At 37.7% G+C, this 20,838-nt stretch overlaps 2 protein-coding genes across 3 annotated transcripts in view; one reads left to right on the plus strand and one right to left on the minus strand.

The window, feature by feature from the left end:
- The window catches only part of LOC135471785 (integrator complex subunit 1-like), a 41,184-nt gene extending 40,413 nt beyond the window's left edge, over positions 1 to 771 (minus strand). The window contains exon 1 of the mRNA XM_064751125.1: positions 651 to 771. Within this exon, the coding sequence (XP_064607195.1) occupies positions 651 to 690 (40 nt within the window). The 5' untranslated portion in view covers positions 691 to 771. The remainder of the gene's footprint in view (positions 1 to 650) is intronic.
- A 414-nt stretch (positions 772 to 1,185) lies between these two features.
- Positions 1,186 to 19,927, plus strand: LOC135474819 (transmembrane protein 184B-like). Of its 2 annotated transcripts, XM_064754432.1 has the most exons (9): positions 1,186 to 1,322; positions 2,904 to 2,929; positions 8,351 to 8,581; positions 12,177 to 12,342; positions 12,539 to 12,629; positions 13,171 to 13,246; positions 14,073 to 14,164; positions 14,718 to 14,887; positions 15,246 to 19,927. In XM_064754432.1, the coding sequence occupies exons 3-9, from the start codon at positions 8,351 to 8,353 to the stop codon at positions 15,797 to 15,799; spliced, it is 1,380 nt and encodes a 459-aa protein (XP_064610502.1). In that variant the 5' UTR covers positions 1,186 to 1,322; positions 2,904 to 2,929; the 3' UTR covers positions 15,800 to 19,927. The 2 variants fall into 2 exon arrangements, with proteins under 2 accessions (XP_064610502.1, XP_064610492.1); XM_064754422.1 differs by lacking the exon at positions 2,904 to 2,929.
- Positions 19,928 to 20,838: the final 911 nt, after the last annotated feature.

The raw sequence follows: 20,838 nt of genomic DNA on the forward strand, positions 1-20,838 counted from the left end.
ATACAGTTACCTTTTTACCTGACAAGTTCATTTCAAATAGTATTGTGAAAAACGAAATCTTCAACACCTCTTCATTCACCATTGACTTGTACCTGCCACTGTGTGCATATGGGCTGCTTATGTCACATATGGTATACACAAACACTTAATGATTTTAAATGGAGCGACTTCTGACTAGATCCGCAATGCCATGCAGTTTATATAATCACAATATCTGATGCAAGTCCTAATCATAAAATTCAGATTAGATGTTGGCAGACCTTCCCATGTAGGAGAGGAAGCCAGCATGAGCTGGACTTGAACTCTCAGTGATCACATTGGGAAAAGGCTCCTAAGCCACTGTACAAGTTACCCCCATGCACCCCTTTGACCACAATGGTCCCTGATTAAACATAAATAAAACGTAGTTAAGCCATAATACAAAATAGTAATCACATAAACTCTGATGAAAAATATATTTAAGCTACTATCACACAAAACTGGGGGCTTATAAACCTAGTGAAACATTATTAGATACTTTGTGATGTAGTGAAATGTTTAGTATTGAGTTGTTGTTGTTCTCCGTTCAACAAGGATACAGGCGATATTTAGCCACTTTAAAATCTCTCGTAAGGTCTTGTAAGAGTAAACGATTCCCGCAAAAGTGTCACCTTTTGTAGGTCTCTTTGAGAACGATCCCTTCCTGTCCATCTTTCAGTATCTCACAATATTAAGTAACATTAACCATCTTTTATCCCACTGCCCTCTGAGCATGAATGCTGAAGATGTTTCAATATTTCAAGGGAAGTAACTAGCGTTTTCTCGTGTTCTTGCTTTGAGAGTTACAAATGGAGACAAGATATTAAAGAATTTTCTGATGATAGGAATTTGAGATAAAGTATTAGACGTTGGCGGTATTTTTTTTTTTTTTCGTTTATTTTTTGTTTACAGCTTTAGAAATTACATCTACTGATCCAGACTAGATTAGTGGGAATACTCCGAATATTCCAGTATCATAAATCTACATAAAGCCAGCTATATTAATAATTTCGTTGTTTTCCTCGGGAAAGCTGTATTATTTCAAAATTAAGTCCATATTATAAGCGTTTAACGAAATTTTCTATAAATAATGATGTATGGACAATATTGCAGTGACGTCACGACACCTGATGCAATGACGTCATTTCCACACTCCGCCATGTTTGACTGAAATAACAACACACGGAAAGGATCCAGGAACAAGAAAGAGAAACACCAGGGTGTTTCGCCTTTGATCATGCCGAAATGATCAACAGTGAAAATTGACCCACTCATTTACTAAGAGGAACACTTCATTTTCAAAGGTGAGTCCAAAATTAACCATATTTTGACTTATTTTTGCTATGGTTTTACTCTGAATTGACTGGCTGTCAATGTCATCCTGTTTTTGTGTCACCGTAAGCCATATGTCATCAGTTTACGGAGTGTGGTGGTATTGCCATTGCTTTATAATAGGAGAAATAGCTCCACCTTTTTGTCGATGCCTCCAAAATTACCTTTGCATTGGTTGCTATGGCATGTATTCTAGTTCAACCATTTCAAGATTTATGTTGCTGCAGCATTTCATTTACTTCTCTGCTTTACTCTGTTACACTCTAGCATCCGGTGCTCGTGTTGAAGATGGTCAACTCATAGAAGCACTTTCTGCCATCAGTGATAACCAGATACGTTACTGGCGTTATACTGGGGTTTTGGTGCAATTTCATTTGTTTCTTCAAATTTTTACTAGTCATGTGAATTCTTAGATTCATGCATGAGTGAAGGTGGTAAATTAAGATGATAATGTTTGAGATTCAGCCAGAAAATGATAATATAGCACTAAATGAGCTGAGAAGGTGAATTTGATTGTGATGAACAGGATGGAAGTAGGTGTGTGAAATTTTACACCTTGCTTTTTGAGAGACCGGGATGGATGATGAATTTCAGAATTTTAAAGTAGTGCATGAAGTCCTTTTAGATGGACTAATAGATTCCAGCTGAGATTAAGAGACTTAATTCAAGACTCCAGCAAGCATAAAGGCTGGTGTAGATTGGCCTTGTGCCTTTATGTTTTGGTGATTGGAAACAGCTGCGAGCATCTGATTGGGTATTGGTTTGTCAGTCTTCACAGGCGTACGAAGACTGATAACTGTAGCTCTGTAGGGTTGTGATTACGTATGGTATCACAGCCCTGTCTTGATCCATAAGCTTACCTTGAACACCTCTGTACCTCCCGTGCTGGCTTCAGTACACTACTGTTGGCCACTAAATAATGTGCCTGTGTGTACTCATAGTCGTCTCAGCTATCAATTCCAGATAGGTGTCTCAGTGTGTCATCCCTAGTAAATCCTGGCAAGTATGAAACTGGTGGAAACTGAATAAATTCAAACTCCAACCTCCAAAATGATCAGGGTGGAACCTCAAAATGTAGTGCATATATTGAGCTGAGGTTTTACATACACTTTAGAGCATATTAACCCCAATGGGTTGCTGTTTGATGATATTGTTGATTCGCTGTGGGCATATTAAATATGGTAAATTACCAGTTTCACACATTCATTACTTTATGTATTGAGCTGAAGTTTTTGCATTCATGTGCCTTTTACGTGCAGGTAAACTCTTTGGAAGACTAGCTACCAAATCTAAGTATAGGTACACTGTATATTGCACACACAAGTGTACGCCCTTGTCACAGGTTATTGACAGCATTAGCACTTCATTAAAGGTAGACATCATGTGTCATATTCTTTAGGTGCTTGTATCTTATGATAGCTTTATAGCACATACAGCGTCATAAAATACCACCAATTTTGATTTTACCTTTGTTACACAGGAATTTCATGGGCTGCAAACAAACCTACTTCATTTGAATGTCTTCAATGATTATCTGTGTTTTTTACCCTCAGCTCAGGATCTCAGTTGCCAACATTGTGTAAGTTTGAGTGCAATGGTAAAAGTTTGATTCATGTTCTTCTGTAACCTTTTCATCCCAGGCATGTATAACATACTTTCCGCTATATTAACAGGTGTTACTCATCAGTGAGAATCTGATGACTTTAATGATGACTTTGAATAACATCATTTTGCATTGTGTAGAAACAAATCTGGAAATGTGCATGTTACTTAGGAACCCTTTTGCAATTACAAGAACAACTAGACTTCGAATCCTGTTACTGGCCATATTTGTACAATGGGCACATGTGTACATTGATAATCATAAGGTTCGTCATAAAACCTGATTGAATTGTTACATGTACCTGTGTAAACACTGTACCCAAGAGCTTGTGTGGATATAAATGTATGTGTGTGGGAATGTGCATACTTCAATTTCCTCATATTCATTTACATGATTGACTGTTTTGGTAATATTGGTATTGAAATGTATATATACTTTGATAACTCAAGTCATTAGATCCAGTCTTACATGTATAACGGAATGAATGTAAGTGCTGACTTTTGGAAGTACATGTATTTTCAAATGTTGTGGGTTTCCCTCGGGCTGTGCCCGGTTTCCTCCTACCATAATGTTGGCTACGGTCACATAAGTGAAACATTCTGGAGTATGGCATGAAACACCAATCATATAAATAAATTTCTAAATGAATTAAGATGAATGTATCCTTATATATTTTGTTGAATATAATGATAAGATGCAGTAAAAATACTTGTACTGGTAGGTTAGTTTTGAATTTTGTCTGTTTCCTTCACAACATTGTGTGAAAATAGAAATATTCTGTTGTCAAATATGCCCTAGAGCTACTTTCACTGTTCATAAAATTGCAGAGAAGATGATGAGCATTAGTCTGTCAGATCAGTTAGCTTCTGTGTTTGTGTGCCATAAATCACAAAGAGGAGCCCACTTTGTGTGGAATTTGCCAAAGTGCATGCAGCGAAAACAACATCTGACTGGCTTTTTAGATCATGGACTTTGCACGTAGGCTTATTACAGCCATGGAAGTGAAAAGTGAAATATTACAGCCATGGCCAGTGAAAGTAAAGTGTATATCTGGCAAGATGATAGACATTCACAATCTGTTGTTAGGAGAAGCCCCTATAACCTATTACATGTGGACAGTATGTTTTATAAGCGTACATGCTTTCCATTATTTGAATGTGCACATTTGAAGAATGGCATCATTACTCTAACACATTTGTCTTAATATAGGACTGACATCATTACAGTGGGTGACTCTTATGAATCCCATTTGCCAATAATCTGGAAGCCACTATTTGAAGAGACTATAGGATATTTGTTATAATCAATATTTCCTTGTCTTAGTGCATGTGGCTGTTGTGTACATTGTATTACATGGAAGAGGATTCCAGTGTTCAATCTAACAAATGTGCATATATCAGCAGGATTTGCCTTCTGTCAGTCTGTTCAGATCCAATTTCTTGGTGTTAATCATTGGTTTGCATGGAATCTACTCCACGAATATCCTCTTCTGGACAGGTTTCATCTGCAGTGTCATTGAACAAGCCAAAGAATACCATGATGGATGCATACTGGTTGTAACAAACATCTGTTTAATGATGTAGCATTGTCTCCTTTGTCAGTCATCAGGGGAAGCAATGTTTTTCATACAGTTTGTTATATTTGGTTTGAAGACAGTTTTAGATATTATTGTATTAAACGGTATTGTTCTTGAATTACTGGCTGGATTAATCCACTACACACCTCATCAGGTATCTGACAAACCTCCCAACAATCAAAGCCAAACCAGAAACAGCTGGATTTGAACAAATATTCTCCTTCATGTTTGTAGTGGTCTGAACCTAGGCCGTCTAGACAGTTAGGTCAGCCTTTAAAGGCCCGCCGAGATATGAATAATGAATGACTGTTATGCACATATTGACTGATGCATTCTGTAGTTCATTATCCCTAAAGACAAAATCTGCATACGTTGTAATATACATTGTGTTATAAAACATATTTTATTGAGCACAAACAAATGCAGAGCCTAAAGCAGTAAAGATGCATATTGATAGTTTTTCTCTGTTTTTTTAAACATACTGTGTATGGCGAGGTGACCATATTGAAATAAACGTTGAAATAAATGTAGATATGTTTGATGAAGATACAGCAGTTTTCCTCATTATGGTTTGAATATTGTTGTAGAAAGAAGACTCGCAGTATGCAGCACATTCTACTCCTCGGTCTTTTGTTGACTCAAATGGGGCAGGTTATCAGTACATTTGTAGAAAGAAAGGAAAAAAGTGAAATTGTAGCCACTTACGATAGTGACTGATCGATCTGCTAATGTGCCTTTTGCCCTTGAGCTTCATGTATATGTATGATGGTACACCTGTGTGAGTGTTATAAGCCATCTTAAGTAGCCTACTAGTATCTAGCCAGGCTAGTACCACCTGTTTCATTCCCCTGTTATTGAAGCAGCGAGATTGCATGTCGTATGATGCACGGTAGCTGAATGTACATGTACAATATATACGCATGTACTTGCCTGTGTATGCACGTCGTGAATTTACATATATGTAGAATCTGCATGTCAATGAAGATGCTTTTAGTCTTAAAATTTAAGTAATGTTAACTAAACTCACTGTTGAGAGAACAGTGACCAAAACGTCAAGTACTACAATCTGTAGTTTTTGAAATATATGTTCAGATATTTATAATATCAGGCATGTGTCGGGGCAAGTGAATGTGAGATCTTTCACACAATACAACAGATGGATAATAATTCATGAACTTCCTGACGTTGTCCATTCACAAGGTGTGAATTATGCATTTACAAGAATAATGGTACAGGTCTACATTTATATACCTGTTTTAATATGTAGAAAATAGTCTGAACTGAAGTGTGGATATAATTATTTAGCATTTTAAACTGAACATAGCCAATAACTGTGCAGCCATGTAGCCTATAGTTCAGGTGCATTATTCTCTCTGTATGTGGGATCATACTACATGTATATAGGGCGTCATGGACATACTTAGAGGTGGACTCTCCCATTTACATTTGCACCGTCATTATAAGGAAGTAGGGATCATTCTCCCACACCACAGACCATGTCATTATCTGCCCTGGCCTCACACTGGGCCTTTCCCCATCTGGAGCCAGGCTGTCAAGAGCTGGACAGCTTCCTAAAACTGGCTATGTCATGTAGCTGATGTTTGTGTTCTGCACAAGAAATCCCCTAACAGTATCAAACAGTGGCTTACAAGGAGGCCTTCCACAGGAACCAGTCTGATAGTTGTCAGCTTCCCAGTGCTCCCTCATCAACCATGTTCTGCTGTCCCAAATAAAGGTCAACCACAGTGCAGTTATTAGACTGTGGTGCCACACATGAACTTCACCAGCAATCATGTCTTTGTAGAGTGAACAGTTACCTGAAGATTGACAGTTATTTAGCACTTGTCCATTTTTCAAGTGTAATTTATATGTTTTTACTGTTGTGAAGATGTGATTAAGTCATGTAGGTACATACATATAGTGTACATATACCGTACACATGTACCTTACTCCCTTAAGCAGTGAGAGTAAAGAATTGTGCTCATGGGTAAGTTTATCAGTTATGTCAGTAGGCTCACACTTACATATACTTCTTTGCTTATGTATATACTGCATTGGCACAAAGTTTTGTGTAAAATTTGTCCCTTTGCTGGGCCTAACTAGAGAGCCCTTAAAAACCATTATTCGAATGAAAAAGTGCCCCGTTGGAGAAATGTCACCCTGTCCCTTTTTGTTTGAATCTAGGGATTTGCATTCTACCCTAATTCTTCAACCTTCTTGCATGTTAAAGAACAACTTTCAGTGCAATCTATGCACCTCTTTAATTTGATTTTGAAGACAAAACTACATAAGTTAGGTGTTAGGGCTTCAATAATCAGAAGCAAGGCCAATTCCCAAAACAAAGCTCAACACAAACCACCAAACTGAGAACTACATCAACACTATATCAATGGATACAGAGCCCTTAACCCCCGGGTTAAGCAGAAATACAAGCTGCCATGAAGCAGATAGTTCATTTTGTATATAATACTATAATTGCAATTGCATGTACGTACATGTACGTGACACATTGGTGTTAACTGATTAACATTAGTTAAGTGTCTCAATGGAAAGGGCGCTGTCCATTTTGAAGGTAAAGAAACTATTTCAAATAGTACAACATAAGGATAGGAGAAACGTAGAACGTATTCATAATGATAGGAGATAAATGTTTTTCTTTTTGTGGGCAAGATGGAGGTTTGCATGTAATAACGAATAAACATTGCATGCTTGATTACAATATGCCAATAGTTCATGAAAAGCATGCATACTTTCGTGTCATTCATGTGAAAGATCTGAGAGAAAAAATAAAAGCCCATGTGCAATGTATTTTCTTCCGGCCATGCTTGCAATGATCCGTGGTGCCTGCGTGTATGTACATTGTATATTACAATACACTAAAGCAATTAATTGTAAATGACAAATAAATGTACACATACTTGTGTAAATCAGCTTTGTATACCTACATTTAGTCTAGAAACTGGGTTTTTGTTACGCAACTGGTCAGCTTTATATGTACAATTTATATATGCCTGCTGTTTAGAGCTTCATCAGAGCTACAAAGGTATACATAATACAGAAAATTTGGTGTGTCATATTATGTTTTTGTCTCGACTGCCTCAAAATGGGATGTCTCACTTATTTGTATTCGTGTTAAATTGAATGGATTATTTGATGTGCCTTTCCATTTTCCAAACTGACCATGAACTACATGTATGTAAAACTGGTTTGAAGGCTAATCTAAAAGAAGAAACTGTGTTTGTGACTGTGTTTGTATGAATGCTTTTATACTGCATCACCTGGATACCTGGTGAAGCCTTGTTCAAGCATGTGCAAATGTGTGATTATCTGCTGCATTTGTGAGTTTTTGAAATTGTGTTTGATTTTTTCTTTCTGGAACAAAGAGAGATTAAATGAGCTAAGCTTTGCTCAGGCTCACTGCATGCGAATACAGATGAAGATAATGGTTAATAAATACTGTACAATGAAAATGCTCAACTTGAGATGCATTTGACGTGTAAAGCATTGACCATGAAAATTTCATATGCCTCTATGTTTAATGTGTTCAAAATTGGAACTGTAACATACTTAAAATAATTCATCTGTGGGAGAAAACTCGCTTTTTGTTTATATATCTTCCTGAGGAATTGGTGTTTAAAATGTGCGCATAGCCGTGCACATAAGACGTGGAAGGTCTACTGGTGAGCATAGATTGTACATCATGGAACACATGTACCACTTTACAGTGATTTGTACTGGAGTCATTGCTTTCTTTTACAGCTTATATTGTTTGATGTCTATTCATTGCTCTTATTTCTGTGGCCTGTCTTATTTTTTAATAGATGAGCAACACTTCCAACGCAACTCTGACGCCGTTGTCGTCTCCAGAAACAACAACCACCACTACCACCACATTGGCACCATCAACAGTAAACACAACTGATATTATCATCATCAGCAATTCAACAATCAGCATGAACAAGACTCAGCCACTGATCTTCCTTCAGACCACTGCTGCGCAGGGCATCGCTGGAGTTTTCACCTTTGCAGCCCTTCTGGTCACATGCCACCAGGTAAGAATTTCTAACCTACAGTATATACTTTTTGATATTGAAGGAGATGACTTAATAAAGTTTCCTTTATTTTATAGTTACAAAGTGCCTGATGTCAAATGAGCACACGCTTCAGAATAGGAAGATTCACAGCAGTACTTTGTAGGAATTGGAGTTTGTCTAAGGCTGACTTGCTGTGTCACCTATAAACATTATGAGAATATACATTAACATGTATGAATTTTTCACTTATATGACTGCCAGGTTTATGGGGGGTAGAAACTAGAGTGATAGAGTAAACCACCACCCTTCACTACTCAGTAGTCTTTGACCATCTTTGCCAATGTGGGCACATTATATAAAGATATAGTCTGGGCTTCCTTTATAAGCTGCAACATTCACATACATGTACAGTTATAAATGTAGCATCTTGCCGAATTTCAAATAAATTAATAATTCCACAATTACGTGTACCACATTTTTTGACGTGTAGCGATAGAGTGTCTGCCAACTATGAACCACCATGAACAACTATGAACCACCAACTATGCTGTCAGATAATCATTCAGTGTAGAAGTGTATGTATACATATTGGACAAGTCATATAGGACGGAGATTGGCTAAGACACTTAGACCTAACACATTTATACATGTAGGTACAAAATCTACATTGAATGACTTATCAGGACCTCTATGGCTGGGGTGGTTAGCGTGCCAGCACAGCCCAACAACCCAAGAGCCTCTTACCAATGTGGTCGATGTGAGCTGGATTCCTCTACTGCCATACGGGGGAAGGTCTACCAGCAACCCGTGGATGGTCGTCGATTTCCCCAAGCTCGGTTTCCTCCCACTGTAATGTTGGCTGCCTTTGTATAAGTGAAATATTGCTGGGTACAGCATGAAACACAAATCAAATAAATAAATATATTTAAGATCTGTATATATGTGCATGAATCTATTGTGCATAAATCATTGTGTACTAGGCAACAGCTTTGTAGAGAATTATTTAACAAAAATGTCCGTAATTTTTGTATTTGACAGATGGAGTATATAATTTTAAAGGTAGTTAGACATCTATGTGAAAACAGATTTTTTAAACTGGGCAACTCTGTCTTGTTAATATGTGGTATTGTCAGTGATAATGGTGCATTTGCAGGAACAGTATGTGGTGTGACCAAAAACTGTGATCAGATGTTACTGATTGATGGCATGTTTCCAAACAGACACCTGTCATTGCAGTGCGGTCCTGTTACATCTTAGTTTCTAGTGGTCAAACATGTTTGATACTGATCCCTTGATTACAGCACCTTTGTTGTTGACTGTATAAACTTGAAGTATTAACCTTAAGCACTTGAACACATGCATGGTTGTAACAGGTACTGTATACATGTAGTTAAAGGGTGAAAGCTTTCAGCCTGTAGTGCTTCACAACCAGATGGCATTTGATGGTCTACGTCACCAATTTGGCCTTAGCTGATAGCAGTTTTGTTATGGCCAAGAGATCAATATTGGCATGGAATTTCCTGTGTCACAGTGGGTAATGGTGGTGTAGCTGAGCCGGTCCTAGGGGCCAGCCAGAGCTCAGTAAAGCCTGCCATGACCAGACAGACTCTCAACTGTACCAAACTTGGCCTGTGTCCTGCCTTAATAATTAACACTCTCTCTTCTCCTACAGACATACTGCTTGATATATTGCTGTTGTGTTCCTTTGTCTCGATATATATAATAAACTCTCACTGTAATAGATCTGTTAAGACAAGTGAATCCTCTTACATGTAACATGATATGCATATAGTTAAGACTGGTGGATCTGTGCTGGTGATGAAGCTACATATATTATTATGCTGTTTTTAGACTCGTAGTCAGATCTCTTTTCGGTGATAATGATGAAGTAAATAAGGCATCTCATGGAGTTGCCTTTACTGCATTTATTATTAAGCTGCTGTTAATTATTGAGGTTTTAGAAGACTATCACATTGTATTCTGATTTATCAGTATTATTCCATGTAAAATTTAAAAAATTTTGCCATTTCATTATAAACATATGTTTAAATAGAAACTTGCATTTCTCTCATTCTAAACCTAAGATATACCAGTACAAATTTTGGTTTGGAGAGGAAAAACATGCAAGTTTAGTGTATGCACTATGACAGCAAGGAAGGAAATTTTTCTTGCCTCTGTTTTCATATTTACATTGTAAGTTCAGTGTCTGAAATGGTGGTGCAATTGAGTGTTCTTTGCAAACTAATAAAGCAGTACAAGATACTGTATGGTTGGAGAAAACTAAACCTTGACCGATGACCAGTGCTATTGACTCCTGTTCTTGGTGGTTGAATGGCAGGATAGGCCTAATTTCTCTGAATGGACCTTGGTGCGGATACAGCCAGTGATACACATGTACTCTCAAAAATAATATAAATGCATGAAGCAATTTTTGTATTGTTTTGTCTCAGTATTAAATAATGTGTTAACTCAACATTTAGTGTAAGTATTCATTATCAATTGTGGGTTTAATTTCCACCAGATTTTCACATTTTGCAGCCATAATGCAGGACCTATGGCGGCGAGTGGTTATTAACCACAGTTCACAGCCCTTAGTACCAAGTGTGTCCAACGTTACAGTCACAAAGAGCGGTGTCTCCAGTGATAGATATCACCAGATTGTCATTGGTGGTTTGTGGATGTTGTCCCACTCCTCCTGGAGTGCCACACTGATACCCATTCAAGTTGCCATCAATAAAATGGAGACGAGTGCGCTGTCCATGGCCTGACCACATCATGACACTAGCACCACAGTGTGCGGCCCTCCGCAGGACATTGTTGTTAGCATAATGCTCCCCAACACGGCGCCATACATGGAGGTATTGAGAGCACTGCCCTCCATCATGCAAGTGTTCACTTCACATGAACATTGGCCAGGGTCAGTCGGATCTGACGCCAGGCTTTGTGAGGAAGAGGCCCTGGTGTGGTTGTCAGGATCGGAGGCCAGCCTCTCTTTGGCAGTTTCTGACAGACTGGGCTGAAATCTACCTGTTGTGCAGCCCATCAGTTTCATCACCAGTTCATCTGGCCGGTCGGGGCTGGAGGTGCTTGAGCCGCATGTAACAATCCTGAGCGGGCGAGTCACACGTGGTCGTCGGCCATGTGGGTGGTTTACAGTGCTACCAATCTCTCGGAAACATGTTCTTAAGCGACTGATGGTGGAATGAATCACATTCAAGTGAGCTGCTATTGCTGTTAGTGACATTAGACATTAAGCATGCCAGTGGTATACTCCCTTATGCGTTGTGACATGTGGCATGTTGACTAGTGGCAGTTGTTTACACTGTGTGGTGTTGTGGTCAAGCTGACTGACCACCACATTCTCATCCTACATGTCGCTCAACATGAATAACTCAACTAGTGAGTAAACTCACTAGGAGTGGTCATATGAAATTGGGCCACTTGATTTGAGGAAAACAAATCAATCAGCATGCAAATAAATAATGGGGGGGTGGGGAGCGACGGGGAATGTTTCATGAAAGATGAAAGGTTGTGCATTTCTAGCACATTCCCTTGTTTCATATCGGTCACTGCTCTGTCTGACTCACTGGCACATTTCTGTTGTATTTTTCAGATTTACCTCCACCTGAGGTATTACACCTGCCCTAATGAGCAGCGCTGGATTGTTCGCATCCTCTTCATTGTTCCCATATTTTCATTCGACTCCTTCCTCAGTCTCATGTTCTTCAACAATGACAGCTACTATGTCTACTTTGACAGTGTCAGAGACTGCTATGAAGGTAAATCTAGACCGTAGAAAGATGTGCATGTAAGATTTGTCACATGTAGTATGTAAATAATCAGCACTTTAGAAGACTCACTTAAGAGTTAAGACTTTAATGTTACAGTATTGTACAAGTTGTACTGCTTGATAGTTTGTCTGTTTCTGTGCAACCAAACTCGGGCTGCTGCTGATATGGCTCTCTTTGGTTGCAGCTTTTGTCATCTACAACTTCCTAAGCTTGTGTTATGAATACCTTGGAGGGGAGAGCTCTATTATGTCGGAGATCCGCGGGAAACCCATCCAGTAAGTCCTTTCCTCACAGACATAGAGCAGTCATTGGACTGATGCAAGATAATGATTTTAAGACTTTGGAATAGAATGTATTTGTTTATTTCATCTTCTAAATCCCCAAAGGAAACATCCTAATTTTGAGCATGCTGTTATAGAGGAAATAGTGCATGGAAAAGTGCCTACAAAGAACAGACTAAAAAAAAACATTTTGTGTTGATTCCATATACATGTATGGTTTTCATATTTTTTGTTGTGTGTTCTGATGCTACATTTCTACAAGTAATAGTATATAATATTCAAGTAATACTACATCTATATTTGTATGTGACGTCACTGTGCTTCATTGTACATGTATTTTATGGCCAAAAAAGTCCATAGAAGCTCAGTACTATTTTGCATTTTATTCACTGTAGAAAAAAAATAACAAATCATAAAAACCATATTCGGAAGCTGTATGAAATGGTTTTTCAGATGATGATGTGATCTTTTCCTTTTGTGATAGTCTGGATTTAGATCAGTATGTTATTACTACTGATTGTTTTTGTGTTTTCAGATCCAGCTGGTTCTACTGCACCTGTTGTCTGGCCGGGAGACAGTACACTATTGGTTTCCTGAGGTTCTGTAAACAGGTGAGTAAAGGCTTCATTAAAAGCACATAGATGTTTTTGATGCAACATCCAAGACTTTACAGTTATCTCACATGTCTCAGCACATGTATGTATCTTTATGCCTTCTGTGGTTGTATTTTGTCATCCACATATCAGTGTTAGTGTGCCATTGCATACTGGTAGTGCTTAGAGAACAGAGAAAATGTTTGTGGTGGATTTCAAATGATAATCCTTGACAAATGAGTTACATTACCACACATTATCCATGTGATGAATGAAGACAACTTCTGCAATTAGCCTCAGTCTTGTACACTAGATTTAATTCAGAGTAGAATTATGTCTTAAGAAATGAAAGGTTTCCTCCCCTCATTAAACCTGGCCACAGTCGTCTAAATGAAATATTCTTGATGGCGTTAAACACCAGTCAAAGAAATAAGTAAAATAGAATTTTTCATGAAGTTGATATTCCAAACATTATTTTATTATTTATATAAAGAGGAAATGTTAGGTTTTCCTTCTCTGGCGGGAGTTAGATATCATTATTATTATTACACACCCCGACGCCATGACGTCACAAGGAAACATTTTGTTTAATGTCATAAGTCTATGAAGGCCTACAGCTAAAAACATTGCTTAAACTTGTTCAGATACATAAATCACAATATTGTCAAAATATAAATGATAAATAGAATATTGCACAGTAAATGTTGAATATCCTAAATGTTTGTGTAGGTTATCTTTTCCAGCTCTCAATCATAAAGTATTTATGATATTCAACTGTCACTATGCAATATGCTCTATTTAATGTGATATAAATTCTTATGTATGAATTTGGTTATGTTTACAGGCAACCCTTCAGTTTTGTATCATCAAGCCTGTGATGGCAATCATCACTCTAATCCTTCAGGCATTTGGACACTACAAGGATGGTAACTTCTCGTAAGTACTATCTTTAAATATTCATTAAGTTTTAATAATATGCTGAGTAACTCTTCTGTGGGTAGATAATATATGATATATAAACATATATATATATATATATAGATATAGATATAGATGATAGTGGTATTACACATCTTAAGTTTTCATCATTTTTTTTCACAGTCCTACCTCATTTGTTAGCATCATTGTGTCATTCATAACTTCCCAGTCTGTATCAGAATCTCTGGTAGGGCTCTGAACTTTGCTCTGCTGTTCCATTTGGCAGCTGGACTATACACGGATGCTCATCATAAACTGCTCTGAGCATAGTACTCAGCTTGCTGATTGTCTGTATTGTATCGGTTACATGTATTTCTGAACATAAAAATGATTTCCTCTAAGTGTTACAGTTTTAAAACATGCTGATGATAAAACATGCTGATCAGAAAAGAAGCGCAATAAATATACTTTTAAATGCCTTTAAGGGGAGATAATGCATACCCAAATATGTGATCTCCCCTTTATTTCAGTGCAAACACCTATAACACCTTTTGTTATGTCTTTATTACAGGCCGCAAAGTGGGTATCTGTACATTACCATTATCTACAATGTGTCCATCAGCTTGGCTTTGTACGGACTCTTTCTCTTTTACTTTGCCACGCGGGAACTGCTCAGCCCATACGAACCTGTTCTGAAGTTCTTCACTATCAAATCCACCATCTTTCTTTCCTTTTGGCAGGGTAAGTGTTTGTGTAATTTGCTAAATGCAGACATTCCTAATGCTACATAGTGCATAAATCTCATCTTCAGATCCAAGTTGGTTGTTATTTAGATTTGGAAAAAAATTTGTGCTGTTTCCCTGGAGACCACTTTCCTGAGAGGTAATCTACAGGTGACATCACCGCAGCTTAGTGTGTTGTTTGCCTGAAACATTTACTGGCCACTTATGTTCCAGCTCCTGTTGGGAAGCACCAGCAAACATGACGTAAGACATGTAACCGTAATGGCCAGCTTGTGGCTTCTTGATGTAGTGAATGTAGTGACCGTCAGATGTGTGGGATGAAGTGTCCTTGGGTAACTGTGTATGTTTTCCTACAGGTGTGGTGCTGGCTATCCTTGAGAAGACCAGTGTCATCAGCCCAATCTTCTCTCAGTATGGCCTGAAGACTGCAGGAGTAGGCACAGTATCCGCTGGCTGGCAGAACTTTCTCATCTGCATTGAGATGTTCTTTGCTTCTATTGCTCTGAGGTTTGCGTTCCCTCACAGCATCTATAGCTCAGGCTCAACCACGACTCACGGGAGGACTGTGTCATTACAGAGTATTTCCAGCAGCCTCAAGGAGACGATGAACCCACGGGACATCATGCAGGATGCCATCCACAACTTCCACCCCCAGTACCAGCAGTACACTCAACAGGGCATGAAGATTCCACACGATGAGGACCACATCGATGCTGATCGCTCCTACTACGACCAACCATATCAGCATCAAATCCCACCCACCCATCAGACTGCCACCCACAGAAACGGTGAACTGGCCAATGGGGTGCATGCTCATCCTCAGGGCGTGCCCCCACCTCGCCTTCCCCCTCAGAGGCAGAAACTCAATGAGAAGTCAACTCTACTCAGCTCAGACGATGAATTTCAGTGAGCATTCCTAAAATGATAACTAGACATGTTTGAATCCAGGGACAGAAGCCTGGCCTGTGGTCATCTGTGTGATAAGTGTTAGCTGTTTGTTGTTCTTGTTCTGGAGAGGCTGTCTGTTGTAGACTGAATTGTGGGTGCCCTCACCACTACATTAAGCTTTAAGAATTTTAGATAGGCAGGTGTTTCCATGGCTGTTAGGTCCATGTGGAATACTGGAGAGCCTCATAAAGCATCTGTGAGAATACATCTGTCTCTGAATCATCCTACAAGGACTAGTATTCTGCTTCTGGACACTGTTTATCCTATGTTACCTAAGGCTATATATGCTTCACTAACTACAAAATTATATCCAACCTGTTCAAGTAGGGAAGAAAAAAAAATATACTAGTATTAATAGCTGACATGTGAAATACACATTAGCTGTGATTGTTTGCTAGATAGTTGGTAAACAGGTTAGAGGTTGGCTTATGTTGTGAATGTATTATCCTACAGGTAAATATTTTTGGTATTGAGGTAGATTTACTATGATGTGACTGATCTGCATGTATTTTTACATAGAATCAGCCGATGAAGTTCCTCAAAAAACATTTATGCCCAGGCAGTATGCATTTAGCCACTTCCTGAGTTTGTCATGGAATTCTTCTCAGACCAGTTTTCACGGGCAGCAGTGCAGTTTAATTGTGTCAAGATATTGAATCAATCTCAGTGCAAATGATTGTATTATATCAAATCAACATATATACAAAAATGTAAAATGCCTATATATATAAAGGATATTTAAATATGTACCATATGTATAAAAATTGATTTTGAAAACAAATTTGTGTTGTTCGTATAAATTGTACTTTGGAATTTTGGGATCTGAATATCATATCTGTGTCTCTTGTTTTGTTTTGAACCTAAATTATTGATAGGCAGGTTTTTGTTCTATTTATCTTGTTATAGAGGATGCTGTGTTTCCTACGTGAAACCCGTTAAATGCAGATGTTCTCTGCCATTGGCCTTGCCTGAAAACCTGCCCATGTGATTTTCTAAAGAATATAAGATATTGGTAGGCTGTGGTTAGGCTCAAGTTATTGGCTTGGCAGTTATCAGAGTGTTATAATCTCATATAGTTATAAAGTTGTTAATGTTGGCTTAAACTCATTTATTTATCATCTGTATTGAAATGAAGACAAAGGTAAAAAAATTCTGTTTGGTTTAACTTTCGACAACCATTAACTATTATTAGATCATTTGGTGCATTGCCATATTAGTTGCACAGACAAGTATATCAGCCTATATCATTTATATATGAATTGTTGCCATGAACTTTGTTGTTATTACCAGGGGAACCCCCAGAGATATTCTAATTTGTGCAATAGGCATGGCTAGCCAAACATCATTGACACATGTACAGTGTATGATAGCCTTGTAAAAGGAGAATGTCTTTTCACAACAGTGAATCAGTGGTTCCTGATTAACAAAGCAAAACTAGTGGACAAGTAATCCTGCGTTTTAACCATTTTATTCAATGAAAGTGTCGCAGTACGGTCAAAGAGGTATGACTAAAACATCTTACACCTGTCCCAGATCTGCAAACTACTGTCCACATTTTTTTTTTTTTACAAACGTTCATGTATACATGTCCTTTTTTCCTAATTTGTATCTCTGATCTCTGAAAAAAATCCCAGACCTTGAAAATCCCCTCTGTTATATTCAGCATGTATTATAATGGGTGGAAGTTAAAGATAATCAAAAAAGTTTTAAACTGTTTTGTGAAAAGCTGTACACTTTCTAGCACTCAAACTGTTGAAAATCATTTATATCAAACCATCAGAATATCTTCTGCACAAAGCTATATTTTTAGCCCATACCAAATACTCCAAATTTTGACCAAGTGTTGGTAATTATTTATTGTGCTAGGTAATTACATAAATATGTGCTGGCAGTTGTGTAACAAGAGTGTAAAATTGAATTGCATTATGTTAGAATTCCTTTTATGGTCTTTGTTCCTGCATGAATAGCTGGCTGATGTTGCCTGTATGTTCCATCTAGAAAGCAGTATAATGTGCAAAGTATATATCTGTACATAAAACACCACATACATGTATATACTATAGCCTAACGTATGTTTTCTTTGTGTTTGTGTGAATACAAATATATATACATATGCATGTACCATTGACAAGTTTTAATGGCTTGTCGACATAGATTTTAAGTACAAGTACTTATGCCAATGTAGTTTTGATGTATCTATGTATATGTATGGGTATATGGGGCTGTCCTAGCATGGATCCAGCAGTGTAGTCATGGTACATGTAGTGATGGTGTTCAGTCCATTTTTTTTCTTTAGGCATAGTGTCAAAGCAGAATACTCACCATGCACAGCTTGTTCAGTAATATGTTACTTCAGGGTTATACATCTGTACACAAAAACAGCTTATTTGTTTTGAAGAAAATTTACCCCAAAACATTTTGATATATTATCTTGGGGGTTTTGTCTGTGTTTTGTTTTGCTTTTAGGCATGAAATAAGGTCACATCTGTTAGCACATATTAACACTGTTACATTTTCTAGATACCCATCTGACATAACTGTAAACATTAGTGCATATCATGCTGTTAGGTTTTTTTTTGTTTTGGTTTTTTTGACACGTTTGTTTATTATTGCTTAATTGGTGGAATTATCGACTGAAAAGGTGACATCAATTTTTCTGTGGCCACAAATCTGTAACGTATCATGGATAATATGTCGATGTTGTTGATATGTTGAAAGTTATACAGTGAATGTCAAGGTTTAGTGCTTTATTATCTAGTCCAAAGGGTGCATTTTGGCCAAATTTACTTATTTTTGCATAGATTGTTGCCACAGTTATGATTAAAATTGAAGTCATAAAAAATCTGATGACATGAGTGAACATTAATGATATCACATATGCCTGCCTTGTATGTTCAGTTATTTACACTTCATCCACAGGCTTACCTGGTGAGCGAAGCTAGGTGATGCAAGGGGATTTGAGGTGTCTGATTTGAGGTATTTTGAGAACAGCCTGGAAAAGAAATGAATTTATATAAAATGTAAACTGTTCATGGGCATGTCTTTGATTAAATTAACCTCCACTCCCTCCCATTTTGCAAAAAATAGAATTCTCATTCTATGATGATACTCTACACATAATCTGTTTTCAAGACTGGGGAATATGTTGTTCCCTGCAATTCTGGACGAAATAAGCCAGAAATGTTTGCCACCAGAAAGAAGTGAAAGTTTTAGGTCAGACCCACCATACACAAAGTAGAAACATAATTTTTATGTTCTATTTTAGTTTTATTATTGTTATTATTTTGAACAATACATAAACAGGTGTTTGACAAGTAGCCATATCATACCGAATTTTATTCTGTTACTTTACCCACCGTCTTAACAGTGTAATTTTTACATTATACATTGTTGCAAAGAGGTTTTATATAAGTTTACTTGACAAAGTCTTAATTTTTACTATCATTGATTACAAAGGGGGTCATTCTGGTTTATTGTCAGCAGATTGTTTGTGCAAGGCATGTCTTATCTATTATGGTCATCTGTGAACAATTAAGGCGAATTGGAGTCTAAAATTTGTGGAAAAATTGAAACCAGTTGATGGTTGATGGACCAAGTAATGTGTTTGAGACCAACTGAACAAACATGTGTACATATACCTCAAGTCAGCTTTAGTTTGGTTGTTGAAAACTGTTGGTATTCATAGATGCAGGGGAATAATTATGTTCAATCAGACTATTGGGAATAGAAACCACAGAATTAATAGTGATTGCACTTTTAGTCTAAAATATAACAGCCTTTTGAATGTCATTGCATGCATATCGTAGCTTTATTGTAAATAGATTAAAATATAATTTATCAAAATTACAAGAGCTGAACTTATACTGACTGCCCCCAGCATATCAGCTGTTTAAGGCTTCAATTAAACTTTGCCTTAAAATATCAATTATGTATGAATTTCTTGTTAAAAAGAAAAGACATGACTAAAGTTTATTTTTTGAATTATATTTCTGTTAAATGTAAGTCTGGTTTGGCACAATTCGTACATACACACGTGCATTTCATTGTAAATTATTGTATTGTGGAAATAAATATAAAACATTACAAATTCTGGGTGATTGTTGTTGGAATGCATTGAAATCTCTTGTCGAAAGTAACTTTAACTTCATAATAATACAAGCTGCATTCATGCCAGTCTTTACAGGACCTGAAATAGGCTTAAATATTGCCTGTACGCTACACTGGGCCTTTGACGTGAAAAACAGTCCGACTGTGGATATACCCCTAATATTATATTTGATGTCCAGTTATAATTACTGGTTTATTATAGAGTCTGTCTGTCCTCGATTTTTGATTGCAGATGTGTTTGTGTGGATTGCAGATGTAAGTCTGCATTAGGACGGACCCAAAGGGCAATGCTCATAAATGAAGTCAAGGTGTAGTTTTCAATGGAGACCTGTTTCAAACGCCCGGCAGGAGGACCCTGACGTCAAATGTTCCTTTCCCAGCTCATCTCGATGACGTTGCATTAGAGTCAGTACGACGTTACAATAGAAACTGATACATTGTAACGGTGTAGACATTATGCTACAACCCATTCTTGACGCAACGATGTCTCGAGGTCCTGCTTCACGCTAGCGCCACTTCATGGGGTACGAGCCCATATGCTGTGATACAAGTAATCTGGTGTCTTTTTATACTCAAGTCCATGCAGGCGGGGCTAGTCCTGTGATATGATAACCTAATGTCTTTTATACTCGAGTCCATGCAGGCGGGACAAATCCTGTGATGCAAGTAACCTAATGTTTTTATACCTGAGTCCATGCAGGCGGGGCTAGTCCTGTGATACGAGTAATCTGGTGTCTTTCATACTCGAGTTCATGCAAGCAGAGTTAGTCCTGTGAAATGAGTAACCTGGTGTCTTTTATACTGGAGTACATGTGGGTGGAGCTAGTCATGTGATTCGGGTAACCTGAAGTCTTTTATACTCGAGCTCTTGCACGCGGTTCTAGTCCTGTGATA

The sequence above is a fragment of the Liolophura sinensis genome, chromosome 1, assembly GCF_032854445.1.
Source record: "Liolophura sinensis isolate JHLJ2023 chromosome 1, CUHK_Ljap_v2, whole genome shotgun sequence".
Taxonomy (NCBI): Eukaryota; Metazoa; Mollusca; class Polyplacophora; order Chitonida; family Chitonidae; genus Liolophura; species Liolophura sinensis.

Coding starts and splice junctions, on each gene's coding strand:
- LOC135474819 (XM_064754432.1), top strand. CDS start 8,351: ATGAGCAACACTTCCAACGCAACTCTGACGCCGTTGTCGTCTCCAGAA. Junction 12,343..12,538: donor TGTCAGAGACTGCTATGAAG/GTAAATCTAGAC, acceptor CTTTGGTTGCAG/CTTTTGTCATCTACAACTTC. Junction 14,165..14,717: donor TACAAGGATGGTAACTTCTC/GTAAGTACTATC, acceptor TCTTTATTACAG/GCCGCAAAGTGGGTATCTGT.